The 20,053-nt window shown below is 42.4% G+C and overlaps 1 protein-coding gene across 3 annotated transcripts in view; it reads right to left on the bottom strand.

The window, feature by feature from the left end:
* Positions 1–817: 817 nt before the first annotated feature.
* pou6f2 (POU class 6 homeobox 2) overlaps positions 818–20,053 on the bottom strand; it is a 167,826-nt gene continuing 148,590 nt past the window's right edge. For 2 of the 3 annotated variants that reach the window (XM_088322697.1, XM_088322698.1), the window contains exons 7-10: positions 16,448–16,654; positions 13,065–13,254; positions 10,685–10,853; positions 818–3,223 (exon numbers count right to left, since the gene is read on the bottom strand). In XM_088322697.1, the coding sequence (XP_088178823.1) occupies positions 2,683–3,223; positions 10,685–10,853; positions 13,065–13,254; positions 16,448–16,654 (1,107 nt within the window). In that variant the 3' untranslated portion in view covers positions 818–2,682. The remainder of the gene's footprint in view (positions 3,224–10,684; positions 10,854–13,064; positions 13,255–16,447; positions 16,655–20,053) is intronic. The other variant, XM_088322696.1, reaches the window with a different exon arrangement.

Below are 20,053 nucleotides of genomic sequence, written 5' to 3'. Positions count from 1 at the left end.
AAAGTGGAACTTGTCATACATGAATAAGTCTTCTTCATGAAAGCACCACATGCAAACACTGCCAATATAACCCAGGTGTGACATTTTTTTGTTTGTTTTTTTAAGTCTTTATTAACAATTTTTAGGGTAGTTTTCGTTGATTTCCCGTGCGCGTGAGCTTAAAGTGATGGGACCAGGAAGTTCCTTTGAAAAAGTCCTTGAGCTGAAAAAGTCTGGTGTTCTTTGGCTATCAGGCTTTGGCAATGTTTGACCATCATCGTCATTGTCGTCCTCGTCCCTGTCTTCTTTACAAACAAGCTGTAAAATTTCTATAAAGTCCAGAAGAAGCATATTGATTGTTGTCGATTCATCGAACACTCAAGAAAAAACAAAGAAGAAGAAAGTGTCGCATTTTTTGGCTTCGTCACGTCTGAAGGTACAAAGATACAAACGTACGTTAGAAAAGTAGGTTTATATTCCGCATACTTTGGTAAATACAGTTTGTCATTTGGTATGTTCTTCCCCTCATTGTACTAATTTTGGGGTATCTTCATTTATGAGTGCAGTTCATTCTCACATGTTCTTTTTCAATCTATAGGGCGTCACAAAAAATGTATACTACACATTTTAGCAGCCGATAACTCATTTTTTTTAATAGACTGAACCGGTTGAACCGAGCAGCCAGACTTCGATATAAAGAAAATGAATTTATTCCACAGGGTTATACACCTTTTTCATGGCCAAATTCAAGCACTTTTTAAAGACTTTTAGAATGAACTATGCAATTTCTCCAGAAACCTTCAAAAGAAGAAATTTGGTGTGAAACGTGTTTTTTGAAGAGCCACTAATAAATATGAAATTTTTAATCTTCCATGTGCATTTATCAAGAAACGTGATCTTTAGATCTTGTGTAAATAGCGAATATGGAAAACATCCATAAATCATTCATTCGGAAAGAGGGAAATTATAACTTAAGGGGCTGTAGTGAATTCATGATCCCAAAGGTAAGAACCACCAGGAAAAGTATGTGTGTGTCTGTGTGTGGAGTCAAACTTTGGAACAATTTACCAGACGAGGTCAAACGGTGTCCAACTATTCACTTGTTCAGGTTTAGATACAAAGAAACATTCCTGGCGGAAAACAGAGATGAGGAGGGTGGGGTTTGAGTGGTGCGGGAGATTGGGAATAGTGCGTCTAGTTAACTTTGTGTTATTGTTGCTATTCTTATATCAAAACTGTTATTATTAATATCATTACAATTGTTGTTATATCATTGGTGTATTTGGTGGGGTAGATGAAGGGGTAGGTAATACAACCACTTGCTTCTGACTACCCCTTTTCGAACATATTACGTAGCATTATTTTGTCGTTGAGTTATGGTTTTTGTTCTGTTTTTATTTTGATGTTCGAATAAAGTTTTCATTCAATATATTTCTTTTTGAGACAAATCATCTCCCGAAGAAAATTAGCATTTGAACACCCTGCTGTTTTGCCATTTCTCCCACTTAGAAATCATGGAGGGGTCTGAAATTTTCATCTTAGGTGCATGTCCACTGTGAGAGAGATAAACTAAAAAGAAAAATACAGAAATCACAATGCATTTTCTTCACTGTACATGTCGCTTACATTTTCAGTTGCAGGAAGTTCTGTCATTTACCACTGAGAAACGCTTCCTTATGTTTTTGCATGACCCTTAATAAATGTCCATAATTGATGCGTAATCCTTACATTAATACACACCAACTATATTTAATAATAATACGAGTTTATGAGACTCTGGCGGGACCACTTCAACCCTTGTGGCCCGCCAGTATCGTCTTTTAGAATTAATGTCCTTTGAAGAAAATCAAGTTTGGCTGCCAATCATCGGTTGATGGGTTCAGTCTATAAAAAAAGAATAAATAATTGGCGGTTATCAGATGCTAAAACGTGTATCCATATTTTGGGACACCCTCTATAGCAGTGGTCGGCAACCTTTTCTGTACTGGTTTATTATGAAGATATCCTCGGGGCCCGGCCCACTCATAAAATTAGTAATAATAAAAATAATAACAATGACAACATTTGTCTGAATCCACGAGAAAAGGCATTCCATTTTACGGTGCCACATTGTACAATCTTGTAATGGAGCATCGTGGGAATGAGTTCAGCCAAAACAAAACTACGCACAACGATTGACAAAGCACGCGCTTCCAAGATAAAAAAAGCGAGACAAGTTGGTACCGTGAGTAAGAAGTGTGATGATGAAATCAAATGCCTTTTCCAATGTTATCAACGGCACTTCCGCGATCCAGGTTCGATTCCCTTTGCATCCAATGTCGACCATTGTTTAAATATGTTAATTTACCAAAATAAAACCTTGCAAACTTTGATGTTTCTTTGAGGGAAAAACGTGAAGAAATACGGTATGAGCAAATTTAGCGATACCGGTACCGGTTGCCGTCCACTGCTGTATCGAACAAGTCGTTGACACCCAAAAGATCCCAGAAAATAAATAACAATATAAATAAAACACATTTACAAATAAGTGTATCCATGGTGATAACATCGTTCTTAGAAATGAGTCCAAATTCTTGACACTTTGGGTTAGTGTCAGTGCGAACGGGGGTCAACCGGGGACAAGCGCCCCCCCAAAACTGGGCCGAGATCATAAGTTGAGGCACCGCATCTTTAGCACTTCTCTCGGAGGGCACGGTGAAAAATTCACTTGGGGACGTCACGTAGGGGGTCCCCGAGACCCAGGTCCAGGGGGGAGGGCGGCGGCAGGTGGGCGGCGGACCCCCCTCCGCCCCCGCAATCGGGCTGCTTGAGGCGCTTGATAGTGTTCTTGAGCGCCTGGCGCTTGTTGCAGAACCAGACGCGCACCACCTCCCGGTCGTAGTTGAGTTTCTCGGCGATCTCCGTCATCTCCTGACCCGACGGGTGCGTGTTCTTTTCAAAATGGCCGTTGAGGATCTCCAGCGCCTGCGGCGTAAAGGAAGTACGGCGCTTGCGCTTTTTGGAAGGCTCGCTGCCGATAAAGTCGCTCAGGTTCTGCATGCCCGAGCGGTGGCGGGCCTCAGCCTCCGCCATCCAGCGCTCCAGAACCGGCTTAATCTTCTGGGCGCTTTTAGGGGTGATGTCCAACTTCTCAAACCTGGCAGGATATAAAAGGCCAGGGTTCAGTTTTCCTGTCAGACTGCTAGCTAACGTGTTCTCGGGGACTTCCTGCGGTAGGAAAAAGTGGCTTCTCAGGATGGTGTGTCTGGGGAGAGGCGAGAAAAAAATACAACAAGCTTACTCAAAGGCTGCCAAGCCCCCCGAAAACTCCCCTTAGCCCAGGAAGTGTCCCAAAGCAAGCTACTTCTGATAACCAGTCCATCGAATGCTAAATCAGTATTTGGATTTTTGACTTTTCATACTAAACTATGTGCATTAACACAAATGCTGTAATCCCTGGAACAGCACGGTAGTGCTGTGGTTAGCGCGCGTGTCTCACAGTTCCGAGGTCATCGGATCGAACCTTACCGTGTGGAGTTTGCATGTTCTCCCCGTAATTGCGTGGGTTTTCTCCGGGCACTCCGGTTTCCTCCCACATGCCATGCGAGTCAGGTTAATTAGCCGGTCCAAATTGTCCCTTGGTGTGAATGAGAGAATTGTCTGTCCCTGTGTGCCCTGCGATTGGCTGGCAACCAGTTCAGGGTGTCCCCTGCCCAAATATGGGATGGGCTCCAGCACCCCCGCGACCCTACTGAGGATAAGAGGTGCAGATAATGAATGGATGGATGGCAGTAATCCCTCGCTATATTGTGGTTCAGTTTTGCACCTGATTTTCACTGTGCATTGTGATTTGCAGCAAATGGTATCCCAGGGGTAGCTTGCGGAGGGATGTGTCAGGGTTCCTGCGGATCCTTGAAAAGGCTTTAAAAGCATTACATTCATTTTCCGTAGAATAAAACCTTACTTGGCATAAAAATGTCTTAATCCAATTTTCCAAAGCCTTAAAAATGTGTGCACATTATCCATCCATCCATCCATCCATTATCTGCACCGCTTATCCTCAGTAGGGTCACGGGGGTGCTGGAGCCCATTCCAGCTATCTTCAGGCAGGGGGCAGGGGACACCCTGAACTGGTTGCCAGCCATTCACAGTGCACACATAAACAGACAAGCATTCACTCGCTCATTCACACCTAGGGACAATTTGGACCGGCTAATTAACCTGAAATGCATGTTTTTAGAAATATGGGAGGAAACCCACGCAAGCATGGGGAGAACATGCAAACTCCACACAGGGAGGCTGCGGTAGCTGGACTTGAACCCCGAACCTCTGCACCATGGGGCTGTGCGCTAACCACCCGTGCCGCCTGTAAGCACATTAATAAGAGTTTTATTTGTTTAAACTAAAAAATGTAGTCCTTTTTCAGCCATCATGTCATGGTTAACGATGTGAATCACCTGTGCCCGCTCATTTGGTGCCAACCGCTGCGGGCTCTGATTGGCTCCCTGTCCCGATTCAAACCCAGTAGTATCAATCCCCTGTTGTCAGTCCATCTGGGAACCTCTGTTTATACAAGGCAAGCTTTTTTTGACCCTGACTCCCGCCCGTCCCGTTTTTGCTCCCGTTTGTCTATGACCTGTTTTGATCCTGACCACGTCTGCTCTCCCGTCCCGTCTTACGACCCATTTTTGAACCAGACCAAGTTTTTCTGTCCCGTGCTGGCTTATGACTCATTTCTGACCCCGACCACGCTTTTGCTCTCCCTGTCCCGGCTACGGACCAGTTTTCCGTCAGTGACACGCCATTGCTCGCTACGGAAGCTCCACTTCCGTATTCGGATCACAATCCGAGTGCGAGAGCAAACTGCTTCCCGCGTCCAGCGAACACTGGATCGTGGGCGCAGCCCTGCCTCTTTCTTTCAATAAAACTTGTGGTAAACGTCACGCAATTGGGTCCAGTTTACGTTCAGGTCCTGACAAATCATAATAAAAATGTAGCAAACGAGTTCTATGGAATTGGCTATTTTTTTCAAGTTTTGACTGAGGATCCATGATGTACTTGTAAGCTTTATTTCAACGCGCCTTATAGTTCTGAAAAACGAAACTAAATGTATTGATTTGCTGGCAACCAGTTCAGGGTGTCCCCTGCCCACTGGCCGGAGATGGCTGGGATGGGCTCCAGCACCCCCGCGACCCTACTGAGGATAAGCAGTACAGATAATAGATGGATGGATGGATTCAACTATATTTTATGCGATCCTAGCTCTATAGCTTTAATTCCCTGCGGCTTATAGTCCAGAAAAAAATGAATATATCACAAAATACAATTTTTTAGGGGTGCGTCTTATGGTGCGGAATGCACTGTACATTTTTGTCTTTAATAGTGTTTTCTTTCCCCTAATACTGAGCCATCTTGTTCACTAAAGGAGAGTTAATTTGATGACTCGGAACATCAACTTCAAACACGCGCACGCACACGTGTTTATTTTCAAACTAATGGCTTTTAATGTACGCCATCAATATTTCAACCACGCCGGCGCCGTTAATATTGCATGCTGCGACTGTTTGACAAGAGGAGGAGGAGAAGGGCGCGGCTTTTCACATTTTATCGGACGTCCGATGTTGACGCGCTGAAATTTTAAAAGCTTCCTGGCGCGACGAACGGGGAAGGTCACGTGTTGAATAGGCCACGCCCCCAAGCGTTTAGGGCAGGGGAGTCAAACCCCTCGTGCTGCTACCTGATTGGTTCCCCGTCCCACTTAAGCTCAGTCCTTTCACTCGCCTGTGGTCAGTCGGTCAGCAAACCTCTGTTTTCAAAAGGCAAGCATTTTTGACTCCCGTCTGTCCCGTTTTTTCACCCGTTTTCCACCCGTCTGTTCCTGGTTCCCCCGTTTGTCTCCTGCTACAACTCATTTTTTGACCCCGACCACGTTTTGATCTCCCGTCCCGGCTAATGACCCGTTTCTTACCCCGACCATGTTCTGATCTGCTGTCCCGGCTAACGAGCTGTTTTTTCGTCTACTACGCTACGATCTCCCGCTCCGGAAGATCCACTTCTGCACTCGGAACACGTTCTTATTCCGTGAGCGGCTTGCTTCCCGCATCCAGCGAGCACCGGATCGCGGGCGTTGCCTTTCCTCTTTATCTCAATGAACATGGGATTAATGTTACGCATCTGGGTACTACTTCCGTTCTGGTCGTGACAGCAGGTGGGATCCCTCGCTATATCTTGTTTTACTTATCGCCATTTCACGTTTTGGTGGATTTTCATCCTGCATTATGTTCCGATTGGCTAGACAGTTACCCCGCCCCTTTTCTGCCTTTCTGCCTGACTGTGCGGTTTGAGTTGTACACCTACGTAAAACAGATGACGAAACCTACATTATCTATAACATTTTTATATGAGTTTCTCTAAAAGCCGTTATTTAAACAAAACTCTCTGGATGACAAAAGGCAAAAGGAGATGCTTTCTATCGCCAGCAAAGTTGGACTTCTCTGCAAGGAAATTATAGTTTGATCACAGTCTGTGTGTGCCTTTGTTTGATTTTATCCTCAATGTGCCTCAACACGGCCAAAGATTATATCCAGGTGCTGTTTGTATTCTTGCAACAATTGTATCCTCTTGGGGCCCGCTAACTATTAAACAAGATGGCCTTTGTTATGGTGCTGAGGAGTCCGGGGAAGATTTTACAATTGTCTCCTCTTTGGGCCAGCTGATTATCAATCAAGATGGGCTTCGCTTTGGTCCTCGGAAGTGAGGGAAAGAGGTTGCCTCCCTCTTCTTTTTGCTCTTATTTCCCAGGGACGTACTGTATCTTTTAGGTTACAAAGGTTCACTATCCTTATTGCTCATCTATTATACTCGCACGCCATCTAGCGACCAACATTATACACTGCATTTAAATGTAATCCCAATCCAAACCATTCAGAATTTGTTTCCTGTGTTCATGTAATCTCGTTCAAACCAATCAGATGTGTTGTGTCTTTCATGTGTTTTTCAATAAATGAGCCTTTTAGCATTCAGGAGGTCTGTTTTTTCTCCCTGAGCCGATCTTGGAAAGAGACCTAGGGGAAAGCTTAGTGTGACGCACCTCTGATGGAATGGCTATAAAAAACTACATCTCTGACTCAGAGTGTGTTCTTTCTTTATTCTCATACAATATCAACTTCTAACCTTGTCATTCTCAACCCTCTAAACTTGCTCTGGAGCCACAAGTGGGTCTTTGGAGCTCCCTATCGTTTAAATAAAATGTTTGATAATGGAAAACTATATGGCACACATAAAAAGCACTAAGTTAAATACAAACCATAGGATGACCTCCTGTCTGTTACTTTGTTCTTTGCCTCTGCTTTTCCATTTCTGTCTTTGTTTCTGGTTTGGGCATTGTCAGGTTTGATTTTTTCAGACAAGTCATTTGTTTTGTGACCCTTGTTTGTTTTTTACTTTGTTCCTGGGTTTATTAGTATTATTTTGAGCACCCATGCCTCCGTATGCATTTCGATCCACACTCAAAATCATAACACATTTGCCATCAAACTACACCTTTTATTCCTAATAATATGAAATTATTGGTTAGCACCTGTATTAAGAACTACAACATTTAAAAAAAATCTAACAGCAAAATTCCCCAATTCAGGTAAACAACTGTATTAAAAATGCGTATAATAAGCAGCGAAAACCTTCTAAATTAATGTTTGTTTGCTACTTTGGTCCTTTCCTGTATGCAAGAGTTTCCTTGAGTTAAATAAACTGCTGTGGAAATGCATTCGATTCTTGTTGACCTTTTTGCTCAGTTGATAAACAAACACTAAAAGAGATTTAATCTCAGTGGAGGAAAAACAGATTGAAGGAAAAAAAACTTCAATAAACGTTTTATAATGAAATCTTACACCCCTAAATCGCAGAGGTAAGATCTCAGGCCTTAGGCTGAGCCTGACCCGAATTTTTGGCCAAGTCCGTCCCAAAATGTCAATCATTACGTTAGGGCAGTGCTGGGACTCTCTCTCTCTAGCTTTTTCCAAAATTATCCGCCCGTCATTGTTCTACTTCATCTTTCTCTTAAAGTGCCACGCTAGATTCTTAAGGGCGTATCGCTGCTGTGGTTTGTGGCCCAATATTCAACTCATCAAGATGACCGATGGCCTTTAGGGGTTGGCAGTGCTCAACTACGGACACGCTCTGCCCCCCCTAAGAAAATGGATGTAATAGTGAGGGCAGTCTGGGTTGCGCATATGCGATCTCATTCATATTGTGTATGTGAGCGGACACTATCGTGGACTTTCCTGCCCCATGCAGCACAGTCCCTACGGAGCGAGCAGTCCCTTTCAGCATTTAGACGTGTAAGGCGTCCAGGTAGCGAATAAATCGTGTATGTGCCAAAACGCAAGTTGCTGTGAAAAGTGTCTGCTTTTGTGCGAGTGTGTGGGCCATGTGTAACGGCAACGCATCACCTCGATGTACTGCTGGGAATTCCGTCTCTTTTTCGAGAAACCGACTTATTCGGCCCGGCTCACCACAATGGCTTTTCAGAGTGTTTTTGTTGCTTTATTCCATTCATTACCAATTATGATGTAACATTATACACAGAATGACTTATAAAGGGGGAATTCAAGCAAAAAAAATGACAAAATTTAAAAGGGGAAAAAACAAAAAAGAAATAAGAGGAAAAAAGAAGGAAAACGCAAGATAAAGGAAGTAAAAAGCTATGGGAAAAAAATCAACAAAAGAAAAAAAAAGGAAAAGGAAAAAGAAAAAAACAGGAAGAAATATTAAAAAAAAGGACAAAAACAAAAAAAAAACAGAAAAGATGTAATAAAAGAAGGAAAAGAAAAAGGGAAAAAAAACAAAAGAAAAAAAGCATAAAAAGATGTGAAAAGCTAAGAAAAAATAAGAAATTAAAAAAGAAAGGAAGAAAAAGGAAAACGTTAATCGAGAAACACATCCCTGAAAAACTCCCGAAACATAAATAAGAATATATACAAATCTCACAAAAAAAAGATGAATTTCAAAACAATTTCAATGTTTAAAATACTCAACACATTTGAAGTCAACAACACAGAATCCATCGAAAATTTATTGACCCAAAAGGAAAACAAGGAAGAAGAGTGTCTCCTGTTTTAAACAATGAAGCCTGTTTCAGACTGTTGCTGGATGATGTGCTGTTGGTTATGTTTATTGTGTACCAAGATTTTTGCATTTAATATCCATCCCTGAGGCTTATGTCTGGTAACACCGCTGCCCTCAAATCTGAAGAAATCCATCAATGATGAAGTCTTTATTCACTTAGATTTAGTTACAAAAGACAGGCTTTAATTTCCCATCACAAATGACCTCTCCTCCTCCCAAGTCCTCCCAAATAAAATATGACAAAATATGAAATTTTATGTTCGCATCAGGCTTGGTCTGGCTCAGGCTTTAATACCTAGGTCAGGTCGGGCTGGAATTTTTAAGGCCCGATCCTACCTCTGTTGAATCCTAACCACAATCTAATTGAGCCTCTAGAACACATATGTCAAGGCATTAGGCCCGCGAGAGGGTTTTACCTGGCCCGCGTGACGATATCAATATATTATTAGATCCGGCCCGCAGGCCGCTGCAAGCCAGCAGCCCGCAGTACGCATGAATACTACATTTCCCACAATGCAACGGGGACGCGCCGAGCGGGAGCAAAGCGGGAGGCGGTTTGATTTATTCAGCAGTCGATCAGCAGCAGTCATTAGCATAACAGCAAAAATTAGCCCACATATACCCATCAACAATGGCTAAACGGAAGGTGGACACTGAAAACCGGGGCTTTCAAACAAGGTGGGAGTTGGAGTACATGTTCACGGAGGTAGCTGGAAAAGTATCAGCGTCAGCCTCAAACAAGTAATGTAGAGTTGTAGTAATACAGTACTGTATATAAATGTATGTAAATACAGTAATAATACAGTAATGTTTCCTGTGCAATTACACATTTGAAGTTTTTACTCCGTTCAAGTTTAAAAGTTAAACATGCACATAAAGAAGGTCTTGTTTTTTGTTGTTTCCCTCGGGAATTTTAAAGCTTTATTGTCTATGTTGACTATGTTGTTTTTGTTTGCCGACTCTGTCCTGGGAGTGTTTCTTGTTTTTCGGCTTTTCATGGAAAATAGATCTTGATGTGGACAACAGTCTTTTGATAAAATTGTCTCCTATTTAGCAGAGAAAATGACTTTTGATTGTTATTATTTGTTAATCAGTAATTCCTTTTTTTCACACTAACCCAGAGAAAGCACAGAAAGGAAAGTCAATGTACATTTGAGCAGGACAGATGAGGTCCAGTGTGTTGATTGCTATTGGTTTTAAGTAACAAGAGATTTTTGCACTTTATTTTATTGTATTTCGAGGCAATATTTCTTTTTAATAATTTCAGATGATTGAATGATAGAAAATGGTTATGAGTTGTTGTTATGAGATATGTTATGAGTTTTTTATATAAAGGACATTTGTATTTTGTGCCTGCTGAAATTAAAAATGACTGACAGAGTCATAAGAAAATATTGCTTTATTTATCCAATCATATTGTAATATATTTGTTGTGTTTTCAGTAGGTTAAATCTTGGTTTCAGTAAAGATTGGACAGTCCGGCCCTCGGCTTGTAGCCAAATGTTTTATTTGGCCCTCCGTCCATTTGACTTTGACACCCCTGCTCTAGAAGATCCCCAGCCCTCCAGTTAAGGCCCACTCAGCGGTTGTTCTAGCTCACCTGCAGATGGCCGATTGGCTGTAGGCGGGCCCCTCGGCGGCACTGAGGGCCTGGCCCACCTGCGTCTGGGTCAGGCCCAGAGACAGGCGGCGGATCTTGAAGGCTTTGGCGAACTCCCGAATCTCCTCTAGGTTGACGCCATCTACCTCGCTCGGGGCAGTTCCGGGGTCTGACGAGTGCACAAATATATTCAAGTCAAGTCATGTTTATTGGTATAGCCCTTAATCAGTCAGTATAAGACAAGACTGTTTTAGATGAGACAGACTTCAGAATGGCATGTCACTTTGTTGTTAAAACCCCCCCAAAATCCCCTCGAATTATATCTAATTTAACTTTGAATGTTCTTTGTCTAGATTGTTCCCAACTACAGAAAAAAGACATTTTGTTTTCATTCACATTTCCATGTGAGATGTAGAAAACAAGTTAAAAAATGGTCCTTAAAATGAAGACAAGAGGATGAATCATATTGACATGCTTTATTAAGATAACAGCGCTCTCTTCTGGAAATGCTTCATCAGGGGTTCTGTCTGCTCACACAAGGCTCAAGCCGTAGCGTGTTGAGAATACACTAGTACAAGACGTCACATTGCAATATCGATTAGATTTCGGTTGATCATGCAGCCCTAGTGTGAAGCACATTGTAAAGCACTTCGGGAGGTTTTCAGTGACTTGAAAACCGCTATCTAAATGGAGACCATTTACCATATAGAAATTCCCTGTCTTGCCCACTCCTAGGTTTTGGACTTATGGCTTTTAGGATTTCCGTAATCTGTTGTTTATTGGTTATTCTTGAGCTTTACTATTCTCTGGTCTTTGCTGTTTTTATTTTTTCACTAGTGTAAAGCACATTGTAAAGCGCTTACAATACACCATACACAATACAGAAATACCACAAAAACACTACTTTGGAAACACTGCAAAAATACCACGACAAATATACTACAACGGTAATATTTTAGAAATAAAACTACAGTATTACTACAAAATGCAGTGCTATGGAAATACTACTACAAAAATACAACAAATTCATTACCAAATTAAATATCAAATTTAGAGCTGAAAAAACAGGGACTTAAAATATTTGTTTGCTTTTATTCTGAAAAGAAGAAAAGAATGCTACGGAATAGATGTCTGCATGTAATCATAAACGAGAAAAATTGAATAGGTTTCCCGTGTTATGTTCCACAGGCAGGTAAATTTTGTTCATTTTAAGCATCATGTAGGTTCATTTTTCATAACCCCAAAAAATTAAGGATCTGGTACGCCATCTTCTCCCAGAGAGCACCAACTTTTTGGAACTAGACAATCCCAAGAGTATATATTGACTGCTTGGACAGTACACTGTGTCGGATCATCGCCAATTCCATGCCACTTCCATGCCACTTCCATGCCACTTCCATGCCAGTTCCATCATGTCATCTGTTACCATGTCAGGTTTGTTTTTTGTTGCTGGTTTGAACACTTTAGGAGTTGTTTTAAGACCTGGTTTGTTTTTGTTTTCCGTTTTTTTTTTTTTTCAATAAACCTGTTGAGTACACCTGAATCCACTCTGGCTTTTCCTGCATTTACGTCCACCTCGACAAACAGGACAGAATAACCCGACCATCAGGAAGATTCCTCATCCCTGTTCCGGTGGCGAGGAGAAGGTCTCTCGGCTGCTTCTATTCCCTGTCCCGGTAGAGGGGATAAAGTCCCTCTGCCACTTCTGTTTCCTGTTTCAGTGGCAAGAAAAGGGTCCTTAGGTCGCTTCCGTCCCCTTTTCTGGCTGCAAGAAGTTCCCTCGGCTGCTTCTGGTCCCTGTCTTGGCGGCAAACAGGTTCCTGTTCTGGTGATGAGAAGGTCACCTGAACGCTTATGGCCCTGTTTTGTCAGGGATAGACAAGGTCCTTCAACTGTCCTCTGCTCTGTGCTGCAGTGATCTTTCTCTGGGTTTTTATTTTGGTTTGTGTCCCATCCGGTCCTTGAGGGGGAGGTGTTTTCAGGATCTGGTACGCTACGTTCTCCAGAGGGTGCCACCCAGATTAGTAACTAGACACACCTGAGCACAATTGCACACGCCTGTCCCTAATTATCCCTAGAGTTTATATTGAATGCTTGGACAGTACACTGCGTCAGGTCATTGCCAATTCCATACCATTTCCATCATGTCTTCTGTTATCATGTCAGGTTTGTTTTTTGTTTCATGTTTGGAGACTTTGGGAGTGGTTTTGAGACCTGGGTTGTTTTTGTTTGTTGTTCCTGGTTTTTGTAAACAAATACTATACTTTGTTGAGATCATCTGCCTATATTCAGGCTTCTCTGCAATTGGGTCCACCTTCACAAATCTGGCAAAAAGCTAAAAAACCCCCAATTTTTTTATATAATTGTAGTGTCTACTTACTGCTGACGAGCTGCCCCACACTTAGGGCCGAAGAGGAAGAGGAAGTTGAAGAGGAAGAGGAGGGCTGTTGCAGTGGGCTGTGCCGGTGGGCCCCGGAGGCCGCGTGGGCCCCGTGGGGTAGGCAGGGTTGCGAGGACGAAGATGAGCACGAGGAAGACGATGAAGAGGAAGGGACCGGGCCGCTCACACCCTGGAAATGGACCAAAAATGAGGGGGTCTCAAACCCATTTTCACAGAGGGCCAAATCGGTGTAATGGCTTCCCTCAGAGTGCCTGATGTACCGTAGCTTATAAATGTAACCCATGGATAGACAACTATTTCAAGTCCCAGGCGGCATGGGGTTGAAAAATTTTGGGTGAGAGACCGATCCTGGAAATCCATCCAGTTTTTTTATTTTATGAATAAATATCCATACCGACATCTACATGTTATATGACTTCATATTGGTTTTTAAATAGTCAGTATGGTCGGTATCGATCAACACAACCCTCTTATTTACTCGTATCAGATCGATACCAAAAATCACCAGTATGGACCCAACCCCAGTTGACGTCCGACTGCTCGCCTACTTGCTGTCCGGGTTTGATTGGCGACAATGTGATCCCCTGTGTGTTGATAACGAGCAGGATGTGATTGCCGACAACCGTAGCGATATCAGCCCCTGCGCGTTGGTCAGTATCAATCAACACATCTCTCTTTTTTACTTGAATCGGATCGATACGAAAACAACCAGTATCGACCCAACCCCAGTTGACTTCCGACTGCTCGCCTACCTGGTGTCCGGGTTTGATCGACGACAGCGTGATCCCCTGCATGTTGATAACGGGGAGAAGCTGATTTCCGATAACGGTAGTGATAATCTGTCCCTGCGTGTTGGTCAGTGTCAATCAACACAACCCTCTTTTTACACGTACTGGATCGCTACCCAAATCACCAGTATCGACCCAACCCCAGTTGACGTCCGACTGGTCGTCTACCTGCTGTCCAGGTTTGATCGGCGACAGTGTGACCCCCTGCGTGTTGATAACGGGCAGTATCTGATTGCGGATAACCGTAGCGATAATCTGCCCCTGCGCATTGGTCAGTATCGGTCAACACAACCCTCTTATTTACTCGTATCAGATTGATACCGAAATCACTAGGATGGACCCAAACCCAGTTGAAGTTCGACTGCTCGCCTACCTGCTGTCCGGGTTTAATTGGCTACAGCGTGATCCCCTTCATGTTAATAAGAGGCAGGATCTTATTTTTGAGAACTGTAGTGATACTCTGCCATTGTGCGTTAGTCAGTATCGATCAGCACAACACTCTTTTTACGTGTATCGGATCACTACGAAAATCTCCAGTATGGACCCAACCCCAGTTGACGTCCGACTGCTCCCCTACCTGCTGTCCGAGTTTGATTGGCTACAGTGTGATCCCCTGCGTGTTGATAAAAGTTAAGATCTGATTGCCGATAACCTGAGTGATACTCTGCCATTGCTTGCTAGTCAGTATTGATCACAATCACACAATCCTCTGATTTACTTGTATCAGATCGATACCAAAACCACTAGTATGGACCTAACCCCAGTTGATGTCCGACTGCTCGCCTACCTGCTGTGCAGGTTTGATCTGCGACAATGTGATCCCCTGCGTGTTGATAACGGGCAAGATCTGATTGCCGATAACCGTAGCGATAATCTGCCCCTGTTCGTTGGTAAGTATCGATCAACAAATCCCTCTCTTTACTTGAATCGGATCGATACAAAAATCACCAGTATGGACCCAACCCCAGGTGATGTCCGACTGCTCGCCTACCTGCGATCCGAGTTTGTTTGACGACAATGTGATCCCCTTCGTGTTAATAACAGGCAGGATCTTAGTGTCGATAACTGTAGCGATACTCTGCCCCTGCGCGTTAGTCAGTATCGATCAACACAACCCTTAATCTACCGTATTTTCCGCACTATAAGGCGCACTGGGTTATAGGGCGCAGCCCCCAAAAATAGTTTTTGGTCCTATATTTTCCATACATGAGGCGCACCGGATTATAAGGCGCTACAATGGGAACGTCGAGAAAACAGTCAGACAGTTCAGTCCAACTTATTACCCCCTTAACATTCCCAAAGCTTGCAAAGAAGCAAATACGTGTCTCAGACATGTACGGAAACAGTGTTTGTACGATGTCACCAATCACTCAAATGCTTAGTTCCAAATATCATTCGGAAGGTTAAAGTCTTGGGATTCAAGAAATGGAAAACATTTCGTAGTTTCCATTTTTTTTTTTGCTGGCAACTGTGTGGACAGCAAAGTAAGAATTTTATTGTGCAGGAAAACGGGGTTCTTTACTGTGCATATGACAATAAACATTTTCAATTTGAATTTAGTTTAAAAATAGACTCATCACAGAAACATCAAGATTGTTCTAAAACAAGATACCGGGAAAATATAAAGCCGCATAGCTCACCTAAGTTCTCTTGCAGCCATCACGTTCGATAATGATACGTAACCATGGTCTTCTTACAACCGTGAGTGTAGTAATCTCATCTCATTTGCTGCACCGCTTATCCTCAGTAGGGTCGCGGGGGTGCTGGAGCCCATCCCAGCAATTATCGGGCAGTGGGCAGGGGACACCCTGAACTGGTTGCCAGCCAATCGCAGGGCACACAGGGACAGACAACTCGCTCGCTCATTCACACCTAGGGACAATTTGGTCCGGCCAATCCACCTGAAATGCATGTCTTTGGAATGTGGGAGGAAACCGGAGTGCCCGGAGGAAACCCACGCAAGCACGGGGAGAACATACAAACTCCGCACAGTAAGTCCGTTAGCTGGATTTGAACCCACACAGGAGGTTCCCAAGACCTTAGAATTGTGCCGCCGTGCTGCCCTGTAGTAAATCCAGGAGAGTAAAATATTTACAAATACAGAATAGTAAAAAATGTTTTCTCTATGCCGTAGTGCAATCCAACGTGTGATTCACATTCATCTTGCAGGCTTTGTTCCGCCTCTTTAGCCTATGCGAGCCTGAAAATGATCAAAAGGATCCGCCCCCTTTACCTCCGAATAACTTTAGCCAATAGTGAACCGATTCAAATGATGATTGACACATTGGTTAGGAAACGAAACGCTGGTATATAAATCCCAGGATACACCGCGGACTACTTCGCCTTTGGGGTAAAATCGAGTCGGCGACTGCTTGCCTTAGTTGCAAGACTTTGCGACTTAATATTAATCCATATACAAGGCGCACTGTATTATAAGGCGCATGGTCAGCTTTTGAAAAAAATAAAGGCTTTTAGGTGCGCCCTATAGTGCGGAAAATACGGTATTTGTATCGGATCGATACCAAAATGACCAGTATCGAACCAACCCCAGTTGATGTCCGACCGCTCGCCTACCTGCTGTCCGGGTTTGATCGGCGACAGCGTGATCCCCTGCGTGTTGATAACAGGCAGGATCTGATTGCCGATAACCGTCGCGATAATCTGCCCCTGCGCGTTGGTCAGGAGCTGCGGCGTGACGGGGGGCACCTGCAACGTGGCATTGCCGGCCCCCATTTGGCCCGCCGCCGGCGGGTTCCCCATGAGCGGGATGGTTCCGATGATCTGCAAAAAAAAGGATATTTCCGTCAAATCGATCGGTTCGAAAATCACGATTTTTCCGGCAGAGAGAAACCAGTAGGTTGTCCTGATGCTTGAGGCGTCTATGTGCTCAAAAGGAGTGGACTGCTGGGAGCACGCAGCAAAGGTCAACACCGAAAACCTGTTTAGATATTTGCGTGCACGGGCGTGCGCCTGTTTTCACGTGCGTGCACACGCGTGTGTGAGCTGGTGCACACCAGCGCTTCCGTTAACCATCAGGCGGAATTGAGCATGCGTGACCATAAGTGCCCGAGTCTGTTCGAGGGTCTTTGAGCGTCTCTACTCAAAGCAGAAGAATCAAAAGTGGAGGTTGGAAGCAATGTTCCCTGTAATTTTCCAGGGGTCTGAGCGTTCACACAAAGTCGGTGAGCAACGCTTGAAACAACAGTGAGCAACCGTAATCCCAAGTGTGGCAAGATAATTAATCATCAAACATGTCCAAAACTTGACATCACATTACATTTTGCTGAGTTTCCGGCGATGCAAAATGATTTTTCTCTTTTGAATGAATTGACTCATGTACTGTTGCAAAGGTTGTTCGGCCTACAGAATTCTTTCACAATATATCCATTTCTTTTTATTTCCTGATATATTTTGTCGCATAATATTAACATTTTTGGGGGCTTATTTAGTTGGTTGCAAGATACAGAACTGTACTTAGTCACATTTTATAGTGGAAGTACAATGTTGGCAACAAGATTCACTTGATACAATTCGAAATTATTTGAATGCAACACAAACTTTTTCTTCTTTTTTCCGTGTTTTTTTTCCTACTTGTTTTAAAACTCCTTTAAAAAAAATCTCATTGTGTTTATTTTTTCCGAGCTGTTACTTTTTTCTTTTTGTTCTCTATTTACTTTTTTCCTACATTTCTTTCTTTTCCTTTTTTCTGGCTTTTTTCTCAATTTTTCCTTCTTTTTTCTCTTCCTTTTGTTTCTTTTTTTCTCAGCTTTTCACTACTTTTTCATTTTGGTATTTTTTTCTTTTTTGTTCTATTCCCCCCTTCTTTTAAGTCATTTTGTGCATAATTTTACATAATATTTGGTCGTGTAGGGATTAAAGAAGCAAAAACAACCCGAAGAGCCGTTTAGGACACGAAAGAGCCGGTTCATTTTAGTGAGCTGAGCCAAAGAAGCCGGTTCCCCGACAAACTCTACTAACTTTACTTAACTTCGTTATCCTTCGACTCGACTTCAAAATACCGCATTTAGGACACAACGTTAGGGGAACCCGTGTATTTTCACCTTCATGCACTGTAACTTTGACTTGAGTCGCTTCTTAATTAGTAATTTTGAGCCCTGATTTTTGTGCGCTGGCTAGATTTTCTTGTGCGCTGAGAATGTGCGAGCAGTGCGCAATTGCGCACGCGCGCAGTTTAGTGGGAACACTGGTTGGAAGGCCTGGTGGTGGTATCATCGTTTCCCGGACTATAAGCCGCACTGGATCAGGGTTGCAACCAATGTTTATTGAAATAATCAAAGAATCGATCCATTATTTTTTTCGATTCATCGATGAATCCGATTTTTAGAAAAACACATGTTTTCTTTCCTTGTATATTTAAGTCAAGTCAAGTCACATTTATTTATGACGCCCTTAATCACAAAAATGTCTCAAAGGACTGCACAGGATTACAATGACACAATTACCTGATCTTAAACCAATATCTAAATATTGAAATGTCAACAATATTCTGTAATATAAAACAATGAGAAAAAAAATCCAATTTATACAAATGTATGTTATACACCTGCAAGTCTTTCTACCACATTATCCAAAGATTACTTTTAGATACAAAACAACAGAAAGAGCAATAATTTAAGTCAAGTCAGATTTATTTGTATAGCCCTTAATCACCAAATCTCTCAATGGACTGCACAGGAATACAATGACACCATCCCCTGATCTTAAACCAACATGCGGGCAAGGAAAAACTCAATACCTCAGCATGACGAAAATAAGAAACCTTGAGATGAAATGAACGCGATTTCCTTCAAAATGTTGTGAAAGTTGTCAAACAATTGGAAAGGTAAAGAAGAAATCAAAAATTCAATTTTGAAGTTTATCCGTTTTCTACATTGTTGAATCATTCCGAATACTTATTAATCATTAAAATTCAGTTCTCATGTAGAATGTCAGTGAGATAGAAAATGTCATTAGGTTTGGAGGGTAGCCATGACGTTGATGTGAGTGTGGACCCAAGTGAGGAACTGAGGCAGAGGTGCTCCAAAGGATGGCTAAGAACAAAACCAGAAACAAAGTAACAAACTAATAAGTGGGGACTAAACTACTAACAGAATTTCCAAACAGGAAATACAAACATAAATAGACTTGGTCAAGAGAAAAAAAATTGTGACTTTGATCAGCTTGAGCCATGTGTATCATTCATTTCTAAGGATGTTTAAGAACAACACAGGGAACAAAGTAACAAACTAACGAGTAGGGACTAAACAAAATGTCCAAACAAGACAAACAAACTTAAATAGACTTTGACAAGAGTATGAGGAAAACATTTGTGATTTTGATCAGCTTGAGCCATGCGTGTAATTTATCACTTCAAAACCAGGAACAAAGTAACAAACTAACGAGTGGGGACTAAACTACTAACAAAATGTTTAAACAGGACATACAAACATAAATATACTTGTACAAGATTTTGAGGACATTTTTTGTGACTTTGATCCGCTTGAGCCATGTGTGTCATTCATTTCTAAGGATGGTTAAGAACAAAGCAGGGAACAAAGTAACAAACTAACGAGTAGGGACTAAACTACTAACAAAATGTCCCAAAAAAAACATACAAACATAAATAGACTTGGACAAGGAAAACATTTGATTTTGATTAGCTTGAGCCACGTGTGTCATTCATCACTTCAAAACCAGGAACAAAGTAACAAACTAACGAGTGGCTACTAAACCTTTAACAAAATGTCCAAACAGTACATAAAAACATAAATAGACATGGACAAGACTTAAAGGAAAACATTGTGACTTTGATCAGCTTGAGCCATGTGTGACATTCATTTCTAAGGATGTTTAATAACAAAACCAGGAATAAAGTAACAAACTAACGATTGGGTACTAAACTACTTACAAAACAATTACATCAGCCCCTCCGAGTGTAGCCATTACGCCGATGTGGCCCTCGGTGTAACTGAGTTTGACAACCCTTGTTTAACAGAATTCACAGAGACTACAAAGCGCTCCTATCTCAAATCGAAGCAAAAAAACTGCCTAAAACGTGTATGCAAAATGTCAGTAAGATAGAAAATGTGATTAACTTTGGAGGGGAGCCATGATGTTGACATGAGTGTGGACCCAAGTGACGAACTAAGGCAGAGGTGTTCAAAATAAGGATGGTTATGA

The sequence above is a fragment of the Urocampus carinirostris genome, chromosome 18 (assembly GCF_059441175.1).
Source record: "Urocampus carinirostris isolate Australia breed hairy pipefish chromosome 18, RoL_Ucar_1.0, whole genome shotgun sequence".
Lineage (NCBI taxonomy): Eukaryota > Metazoa > Chordata > Actinopteri > Syngnathiformes > Syngnathidae > Urocampus > Urocampus carinirostris.
Note: the sequence above shows the minus strand (reverse complement) of the source record. Positions and strands in the feature narration are given on the sequence as shown.